Source organism: Electrona antarctica (genome assembly GCF_951216825.1).
Source record: "Electrona antarctica genome assembly, chromosome: 14".
NCBI lineage: Eukaryota > Metazoa > Chordata > Actinopteri > Myctophiformes > Myctophidae > Electrona > Electrona antarctica.
Window position 1 is genome coordinate 24,993,437 of NC_136795.1, and position 10,743 is coordinate 25,004,179.

Here is a 10,743-nt window from a genome sequence, read left to right on the forward strand (position 1 = left end):
AATCTTCTGGATCTGGCCGGTATAAGACGAAAGATGTCCTTAATTGACAAAAGACTTGATTAGAACAGTAGACTATTGTTACGTGATCTGGAATATCCCACTAGATATTAATTTAATGTATGTAAACGAACAATACTTGTAGGCTATTTAGCTTCCATGTAGGTCAAGTTGGGTTGAATGATCCATATACACGCATGCTCCCATGACATGACTGTCTACCACGGATATTCCCATTTGATTCTTCAATTCCTACAGTAAATACGGTCACCAGAGATTTCGACCCAGGACTATTCGACCAACCGCAAATTCGAGTCCGTTCGACCCGTTTTTACCGGGTCGAATTATCTTTACTTTACTTTACTTTATTTGTTTATTTAGACAGGACAGAGCATATTAATGAACGTCACATGAACGTAAATACACCGGGATTAGCAAAGATGCTAATTTTCATCCGCAGTCCTCACACAAAACATAAAAACAGAAAACAGACAAACGGTGTAACCCCTAGAGGGTTCACCTTGTAAACAAAATGTAAGTAAGATGAAATATGCAATATAAATGAAATCCCAATTATAATATTCGCATCTCATATATGATGCCTAATTCTCCATATTCAGGATTTAAGATGGGGAACATATACAGTTGGAGGGGGGTACAGCATTGTGTAAACAGAGCTATGTTACATTGTGTCGTTCTATATGGGAGAATAAAATGAGTGCAAGAATAATTGTCAGACAACACAGAGCTGCTGCTAATGTGTAGACTGAACGTCACTTTATGACTGAATGACAAAATATAGTGTATTCAAATCACAGCATACAATCAATAAAGGCATTACCATTATAGCTATAACTTTTCTTATATATCATACTTTTATACTTCATGTGATTATTCACAAAACCCCACTAGCAAAAAACGTCATACTCTGCTATGGGGATGAGGATGGTGGCTGCTAGCCTTAGGAATGTGATCGTTGATGGCCTGTGTCTCTGTGTCTCTGTGGGTGGCTCCCTTTAGCCTCCATTAGCCTCCATTAGCTTTGTAATTGTTTGGTAAATAAAAACACCAACACAATAATTGTTTGGTAAATCAATGTACATATTATTATTATTATGTCTCTGTCTCTCTCTCTCTCTCTATGTCTCTCTCTGTCTCTCTCTCTCGCGGTCCGGGTCGAAAAGTCAGGTCCAAGCGGGTCGAGAGCGGGTCGAATGGTCCGGGTCGAATAGTCCTGGGTCGAAATCTCTGGTGACCGTAAATACACACTTACAGTAGCCTAATATTGACATGTAAAATGAACAAGTGGGTAGAATATTATCAAACTGATGCACTCAGATAAGGACGCGTGCTGGCTCCCCCATGTATATGGGCTGGTTTAGCGTAGCCAAGAGGCTACAGCTAATGTGAGCAAAGTTTACTTACAGATGAAAACAGTGGTTGTGAAGTCTGGAAGAATCGGTGGCCGTGGTGGGCACTGGTGGTGGTCCCCGCTGGCTTCTTGCTCTTCCAGCAGCGGCGAGTCGGTTTCAACCTTGCATGCAATTTATACACAGACGGCTGGAAAGCCTATGGTGACGCGAGGTTAACAGACACCAAGAATCATGCACGGATGCTACTCCATGTCCCACAGCAAACACACAGCTGTCGCCTGGTTTTTCTCTGTCTTCACTAGCAGCTTTCTTAGTTTCTGATCTTGACTAATCTTTATTATTTATTTCTCATTATTCGAGCTGCAATGCATTAGAATTTTCCCCTGCTGCTCCGCCATGTTGTAAACAAGATGCACACGCTCTAAGAGGTGAATACTTCTTATAACTGTCATGGGTGACACCCCCCCCCCCCCCCCCCCCCCCCCCCCAAAGACAAGTGAGAAAGAAAGGCTACTGTACTGCAACTTTTATACTCTACCTGGCAGGTTAAAACAAAAGCCATTTGAATGCCTACCTGTGTCCGTAAAGGTGTGACTACGTGACAAAACCACAGTCATGGGGAGGGAAGCTCAGGGGTGCTAATTTGTGTTGGTATTTTCTTCAGGGTGCTCCAGCTCCCAGGCACCCCGTAGTCGTCGTCGCTGCACACTCTACAGTGGGGGGGGGGGGGGGGGGGGCGCAACAGGCCAACAGCACGCGCACTATCATCATCTGTATGCTCTCACTGTATGCTCTCACTGTGTGCGTGTGTGTGTGTGTGTGTGTGTGTGTGTGTGTGTGTGTGTGTGTGTGTGTGTGTGTGCGTGCGTGCGTGCGTGTGTAGGACCTTCCCATCATAAAGATCGACAGCTTTACGGTCAGGAGAGAAGAGGACAAGAAGCTGTTGTCTTTCAAGAAGTGGAAAGACGTGCCGTTCCCCATAAAACCCTTCGACCTTTCTGAAGTCCCACATGACTGGCCAGCATGTAAGACCCTGTGTGTGTGTGTGTGTGTGTGTGTGTGTGTGTGTGTGTGTGTGTGTGTGACACACACACACACACACACACACTGTGTGTGTGTGTGCTATAGCACTGCAGGGGGAAATGTCTAGGCTACATTTTAATACAGAAATGCATAAAATGAAAATATACTCCAGAACAGAAGTAGGCCTACAGTAGTCGCTTGTAGTAATATTTGAACAGGAGTAGGTTTACTTTGACTCAAGTACTGGAGTTGAGTACTTTGTTCACCACTGTCACATCCTGACATAAATGCTCTCTCTCTCTCTCTGCAGTGGACCTGCTGTGACATCCTTTAGCAGGGGGGTGTTCAACGCAAGCACAAAGGAGTCCAATGCTGCCCCCAACATGATTACAAAAAAAGAAAACAGATTTATGATCGTTACGGACACAAGGTCTATTCATTTAGTAGAGGTTTAGACTACTTTTTTCATGTAGTGTGTGTTGCTCACACAAGGAAATGACATTGTAGCCATTTTTCAGGAAAGGTACTGTGTCGTTGCTATATGATTTGATATGTGCTGCATACATTTTGGCGTATGCAGAGTGCTACGAGTTACAGTTTCATTATAAATCGAGTAATTAGCATAATGAGCGAATGTAATATCACTTAAACCAAAATAAACTGATTTAGAAGGTTTTTCAATTGATACTGGTACGTACTGTAGGTGTACTTAAGAACATACAAGAAAACTAGGAAAATTTAACTACCGCAAAAGTGTCATTATCAAGATGGCGTGCAAGATGGTTGACAGGACACCCCAGATTTATTTCCCCTTTTCTATGAATTACTAACCTCATGGACACAATAATTTGATGACCAGCAGTGGAGACACAAAGAGTCTCCCTTGTGATAATATCATGGGACATGTTTTTACAATGATATTATGGGATGCGTTTTACATTTATCTTATGGGATACATTTTTACATTGATATTATGGCATGTGTTTTTACATTGATTTTATGGGATGTATTTTTCAATCTTACGGGATGTTTTACATTGTGTGATTTTTTTCTATTCTTTTTTTGTTTTTTGGTAAATTATTGAGAGCCATATTATTGTGATTCATAGATTGTATCTGAATATTCTGAACATTATTGTTCATGTGATCACTTCAATAATAAAAGACTGAGTTCTGATCTCTGAAAGTAGTAGCCTAGTTCTACATTTGCACTACTGTATACACACAGTGCTACACCCAGACCCGGCATCTTATCTCTGCTAATCGGAGATAAGAACAACGATGATGTACCTGTAACTAAGAGATTTGACGAGTTAGCTATATTTTATATACAGAGATTTAGAAGGAATAAGCAAAATCGTGATGCGACATTTCCTGGTTTAATGGCTCCGCTGTTTCTCCGGAGCTGAGAAGCTCACACTTTCTGGAGTGGGCGGTGCGGCGTGTGTGTGTAGTGTGTGCGTGTGTGTGTGTGTGTGTAGTTGCGACCGTGTCGCCCATGTGTTGTGTGTGTGCAGCATTACATGAAGAGTGTGATGTGATGGCTTGAGCGTTAGCGTTACAGTGTTACTGCACGTTTTCATAGTAAGTGCGACCTGGGGTCGCTATTATTATTATTATTATTATCCTTATTATTATCCTTATTATTATTATTATTGTCAAATGTAGTTCCCTTGCGTTCTTTGATAACAAGGTAGAACAGGTATCCCCCACCCTGGCTTCCCTTGAATACAAAGGCGTATATATTTGCATGTCTATGGGAGGGTCACGCCACGGAATGGACTTGTCCATGAATGGGCGAGGGGCCAATAGACGAGCAATATGCTGCCCCATTGTTCTACGTTTCGGTGATTTTGTGCGTCTCTTTTTTTGTCAATCTGTTTTCAAGGAGAGACGAGGTCAAGACCTGGCCAGGTGGTGGCCTGGTGGCCTGGCCTGGCCTTATTGTGAATACGCCTCTGTCCGTATGACAGGTATACTCATCCTGATTAATTAATTTTGCGCCAAGCGCGGGGTGCTCATGATGAGTAGGCTCGTCTTGAGGCATTTGATATCGCTATAACATTGCCTCACTGTGTTTCATTTTTTGAACCGCTCTGGTTGCTGTGCACCGTTGCTAGGGCCCCTCCCGCACCGTTTGTGTTGACCCAACCACATTATAGCGTCTGTATTAGTCGCGGCCTTTGCACGTTTTTTTCTCGGAAACTAATGTGCTGTCCATGGTGTTGAACAGATCGGCGATGTTCGGAGGTCTTTTCTGATTATCCGGTGAGCGTGATGGGAACATTGGCATTTTCTAGAGCAAGGGTGGACCTCATTTTAGCTCTGTAGCATTGATGCTATGCTTTAGCATTCAAGATGGAAGCCAAAAGCGGCCGCTCGTCATAGGAGAATAGCCAGAAATCATCAGCATACCACTTTCGTCCAGCATGCGACACTCATTGTGTTAAAGAGCACTCTATGGCAATGATTATTATCACAATATAGAGCTTTAACTTTTCAAACAAGAATGATTTTATTAATCAAAATATATCACTTACAGTACACTATGGGCTCCATCTTGCACCACCCTTATCACTTATCCCTAAACATATTTGACATTTTTTACTATTTCGAAAAACATTTTAAAATAGTTCAACTAGCCGATCTACATCGAGACATTGTGAGCTTGTAGATCGGCTATTTGAACAATTTTAAAAGGTTTTTTAAAATAGTAAAAAATGGCAAATTAGTTTAGGGATAAGGGTTAAGGGGTGGCGCAAGATACAGTATAGCCCCTTACCTTTAAAACAAAATGAGTGATTTATAAGACAGTATACGATTTGCCAAGCATAATGTGTGTGTGTGTGTGTGTGTGTGTGTGTGCGCACTAGCTTCATGTCCAATTCACTTCATTTCCTGCCTTTTAGCCAATCGGATTCTTCTTCAGAAAGAGTGGGTGGGACCACTCGGCCAGCTGGCTCCACATATCCGGTTGTGATTGGCCGGCTGCATGAGACCCTCGCTGCTGATTGGTCCATGGAGTATGTTGCAGGGAGAGTGGGAGGGGCTTACATCATTGCATCCAATATTCCATAGACAAGGATACTGACTGAACGCATGCACCCATGCACGCACGCACGCACGCACGCACGCACGCACGCACGCACACACACACACACACACACACACACACACACACACACACACACACACACACACACACACACACACACACACACACACATTTTGTATTATTGTATTATTTATGTTTGATACAAAATAGTAAAAAAGCCAGAGAAACTTCCTTTTGGTTTTTATGAAAAGATTATGCTTTTCATTTTCCACACGGGCACCTCACCTATTAGGAGGTCAGTATCAGTCAAAATATTAAAATACTGAATCGAGCAACTTAAAATCTGTCTGGGGTGTTCACATAAGCCTGAGTAGGTAATAAAATGATCAAAGTTATTATTATTATTATTATTATATTTTTTTTTAAAAGTGAAATATCCCTTCAATATTTACCATGACCATACTTATACCGGTACGCTGAGTTGCATATGAGTAGCACAGCTATGATTAATATGAAGCGATGCCTGGGATCAAACCCATGACCTTGTGGTCGAAAGGCGAGTGCTCTACCGAGACACTGAGAAATTGTGAGAAAAGCTAGTCCCACTGAAGGCAAGGTTAGCGCTTCATTAGCTTGTTAGCTCTGTGTGCATGGGAACATGTTTAACCTTTAACAAACACAGACAATAAAGAGTAGCTACTAGTGATGGAGTGTCAGACCACATTAGCAACATTTATTTGGATGGATGCATTTATATTGATCACTGATCAGTACTGTTACTGTAGTAGTACTGTTACTGGTATTGGTATTACGACTGATACTATTTGTCCTGATCTTACCTGGGGATGTGTGGAGAAGGAGGCGAGCAGGGCGACCAACCCTCTGATGCGACCTCTGACAGACAGACAGACAGACAGTTAGAAAGACATGGGACTAAAATAGGATTTATTTGTATTATGAGATGTGTGACATTGTAACATCATGTGTATCGTAATGCAGGGCCGTAATTCAGTTCAAGACCCAAGAGAGAGATTTACTGTCTCCCTGGGGCCTAAACCGCTGCTAGTTTTCCAGTTCCAATTGTATCTGCTAATTTATTTGTTTCATCACTTCCGATTTCACTTGTTTATCCTATATCCTGTTTGAGTTTTCTCTCCTGATTGGATAAAATTGGTATGCCAAACTGAACATAATTGTATTTGTTTATTAACGAGCTGGAGAGACTCCTGTTACTGAACAAACACTGTAAATCACCTAAACCAATGCTTTTCAAAGTAGGGGTCCTTAACCGATTATGACCTGAGGCCAATTTACAAATGCCTCTTAAACCAGTATTTATTTCAGGATTTAATAGCAGATGTACAAGCTTGCAGCACACAAATCTGCTATTTTTGATTAGCCAACCAATCTAAAATAACACAGATATAAATTGGCTATTTGAAAATAGCTCACAATTTTCGTCTATTTCCTAAGAATCTAAAAAAAAAAAGATATATACTGTATGTATACCAGCTCAGTGGCCTTGTGGTTAGAGTGTCCACCCTGGGACCAGGAGGTCAGGGTTCGATCCCCGGCCGGGTCATACCAAAGACTCTGAAAAAAGCCTCCCTGCTTGGCACTCAGCATCACTCACTCAGTTGGACTGGGGGAAGTCCCTGCGACAGACATACTATAATACTAGTGTCATGTCCAGGGGGTGTACTTGTACACTTGTCCCCCATTGAGGTCTCTTCCTATCGGCTTAAAGGCCAGTCTATCATGAAAAACTCTCTACTAGAGGTGTGCCTATAGTCATAGATCAGGCCGGTAACAACCTGATAAAAAAACAGTTTAACAACACAAATCTTGGAATGGGGTCTCATAAATCAGGGTCTGTGGCCATATACATATACATATACATATACATAATATTAGAGCTGGGACTCGATTAAAAATGTTAATCTAATTAATCAGAGGCTTTGTAGTTAATTAATCTCGATTAATCGCATTTTAATCGCATATCATTATTTGACCCGAGAACAGTGAGAAAGCTATTTTTTTTAATGGATTTTGGTATACTAGTGAATCAATGAATAGTGAATACATAAGTTTAAGCAATAAAACATTGTTTTTGTAGTAATAAATTATAATATCTCAAATTTAATAATTTATATAGAGCTTTTCTGAGTACCCAAAAATGCTTTACAAGGGGGACATGATAAATCAAAAACAACTTTATTAGAGGAAAAACACTAAGGAATTAAATAGATGAAATAGCTGGGGAAAGCAATATTGAAGGTTTGGATGGTGGGGGCATGTTTCTGAGAGTTTGGGGAATGCATTCCACAGGGTTGGGGGGGGCTTGGTGCAGCAAATATGTGACATGACCATAAGAAAGCACCTCTGTGTTTCTTCCGTGGACATACAGTAACAGCCATTAACAGATTTTACATTTTATTTGGCCATAACCGTTTAGTTAGAAACCATGTCATCTGGTCGGGTCCTTGAATTGCTACTGGTAGTTGGAATAACGTTAGCTCTGATCCATAGTGTTAGAAGGAGGAAAGTAGGCTTTCACATATTTTTTTGTGCTAAAAACGAGGGGCTGCACAGCCTGCACTTCCGTGGGTCTGAGGGGAAAGGATCAAATTAAGTACCATAGAACTCCTCCTGAGTCCTAACTACGCTATGGACCAGAGCTACTGTTGTTGACGTTAGCTTCCAGGCTAGGCAACATGCAACATGTTTCGCATCGAGCCGATACTGGAGGCTTGACGAGGTGCGGTCTTCGGTGATATGCGAATTCTTTATTGAATAATTGCACACAACTGTGCTGTAATCCACGCTATCATCGGATAGCCTTTTAAATCCTATTTCCAATCCACGGGGACAAGCAAAGTGATCTCAGCGGCTTCCCCCGGTCTGGTGAACTGTCTGGTGGTGTTATTGTTCCCCCAATGCTGCTGGGCCATACCATTCTAAAGGGGGGTGGTTTCCACTCCCTGTAACAACGGACACTTCACTCGGTGAACTGGGTGGTGCGCCGGTCCATCTGAAAACTGTCCAGTGACAACGTTCCGCGGTGAAAAAAATAGTGCGATTAAAATGCGTAAATTTTTTTAACGCGTTAATTTTTCTGTAGTTAATTGATCTCAATTAACGCGTTAAAGTCCCGGCCCTAATACATATACATATACATATACATATACATATACATATACATATACATATACATTTCTGGGCCTTGACCTCAATGTTTGAGAACCACTGACTTGCAGCACCTTTAAATAGTTGTTTAAATTAGGCTACTACACACAAACTAATCAAACAAATCCGAGCTCTGTTGGCCGTGATTGATTGACAGGTGGTGGAGTGTGTGTGTGTGTGTGTGTACCTGCAGATTGTGTGCAGTGAGGCGGGTAAGGGGTGGGGGGGTAGGGGGCGCGCCGAACGGGGTGGGGTTTGTAACCATGGTGATGTGACGTCACGGGACGCCCCCCACTGTAGGGGAATGCACCTCCCCCTCCCGCAGGGCAGAGAGAGTCTGGAGGCGAGAAGATCCAATCACCTATGCACACACGCACACACACACACACACACACACACACACACACACACACACACACACACACACACACACACACACACACACACACACACACACACGCATCAGACAAGAGTGTCACACAATAATGCAAATGTTGGCCAATCTGTATTGTAGAGTATGTTAATACAATACAACTTATACCAGTAAGATGACCTGAGGGCGAGGTTGCGTTGAGGGCGACGTCACGCTGAAACTACAGGTCTGGGAATGCCCATATATGGACCTTTTTTTTGTTTGTTTTTTTACATTTTCGTGTTGGGTAGGGAGAAAATGTGTGTAAGGCCAGGCGGGGCCTCGGGAAAGTCCAGTTAGGGCCCAGGTAGGGCCAGGCCTTAATTTTCGGGCCTGTTGAGAACTCTAGAGTTTGAATGGACAGGTATCAGTCAAAAGGGAGACATCGAAAAGGAAGGACGGGTGGGGAGCGATCAACATCCATATATGGAGATCTAACAGTTTGAGGTTTGAGGTCAGATGTAGAGTTGCTGGCCGGCTGCATATATGCAGATCTAGGTGATGATCCAGTCTTCTCCATGTATGGCTATCCAGGGTTGGATGAGGCAGTGTTGTGATTGTGAACTTCATATATGGGGACGGCCGTATATGACTTTGAAGAATAAAATTACACATAGGAAATGGAGTGAAAACAATTTGTGCCTCCAAGTAAATTGATGTTAAACTGTGACGATAATAGTTATAGTTCTGTGAGTGTTTCGCCTCTGATTATCCTCATGACAAGGCATTTGAACATATAACATTGCTGATCACAATTTTCATTGAATCCTGAGTGGTTTATTCAACTTTATTTCAACAATGCCATACTATAGGAAATAAATGGGGAATAGGAAACGATGGAGGACGGTACGGGTGCGCCTCCTGGTGGAGATTGTGTTCCACTGAGTGCACCTTTCTAGTTTTTGAGTGGTGCTATAGCCACTCCTATACGCAGCTATGTGTGTCCGTTAATGTATAATGTATGTCACTGTGTCTGTCCGAGTACGGAAATAGCGTTTGTTGACCACCAAGTGTCACTGTTGCGCAGCCTCACACACACACACACGCACGCACGCACACAGACACACAGGCCAGGGAGGAGTGCTTGTACAGTACAGTAGGCCTACAGTACAACAGCACGAGTACAGTACAGCACCACTCAGTTCACACGGGTGTGTGTAGCTTTTTACTCACATGGTTGAGTCCCAACACGATTTCCGGCCTCCAGCAAGCCCCGCCCCCCTGGGTTCCTGGGAAGAAAGTGTTTCTCAACATGTCTTCTGGGGACCCCCTGGGGTCCATGAGGGGCCTCCAGGGGATCCCTTAAAGGAGAATTCCATGCTAGAATGCTTTCTTACCTTTCTTAACTTTATTTGCAGTTGTTACGTCCCCACCAAAGAGGTCCAGGTGTTATTTTGTGCAAAAGCGCATCATTGGCTATTTCCCCTACCATAAGCCCTCAATGAATTGAATTGAATTGCATTGAATTGAATTGAATGGGGCATTGGGGTGTTGTGCTAATTCGCTTATTTCCATCGCTCAAAAATCTTTTTTTTTAATATATATCCTCTCTTCATAATGTAAATAGTATCCCAAGCGGCACACATTACTACTTATTTTGATGGAAATAAGCAAATTAGCACAAAAACCCAACCCCCATTGAGGGCTTATATTATATGAGGGGAAATAGCCAATAATGCACTTTTGCACAAAATAACA

The 10,743-nt window shown here is 42.5% G+C and overlaps 2 protein-coding genes across 2 annotated transcripts in view; one reads left to right on the forward strand and one right to left on the reverse strand.

The window, feature by feature from the left end:
- LOC306937111 (antiviral innate immune response receptor RIG-I-like) overlaps positions 1–3,391 on the forward strand; it is a gene marked incomplete at its 5' end in the record, with an annotated part of 30,731 nt that extends 27,340 nt beyond the window's left edge. Inside the window, 2 exons of the mRNA XM_079520778.1 lie at positions 2,254–2,395; positions 2,704–3,391. Of these exons, the coding sequence (XP_079376904.1) occupies positions 2,254–2,395; positions 2,704–2,717 (156 nt within the window). The 3' untranslated portion in view covers positions 2,718–3,391. The remainder of the gene's footprint in view (positions 1–2,253; positions 2,396–2,703) is intronic.
- Positions 3,392–5,297: 1,906 nt separating this feature from the next.
- Positions 5,298–10,743, reverse strand: part of LOC306937112 (T-box transcription factor TBX19-like) — a gene marked incomplete at both ends in the record, with an annotated part of 10,538 nt that continues 5,092 nt past the window's right edge. The window contains 2 exons of the mRNA XM_079520779.1: positions 5,298–5,399; positions 6,287–6,341. Coding sequence (XP_079376905.1) covers positions 5,298–5,399; positions 6,287–6,341 — 157 coding nt within the window. The remainder of the gene's footprint in view (positions 5,400–6,286; positions 6,342–10,743) is intronic.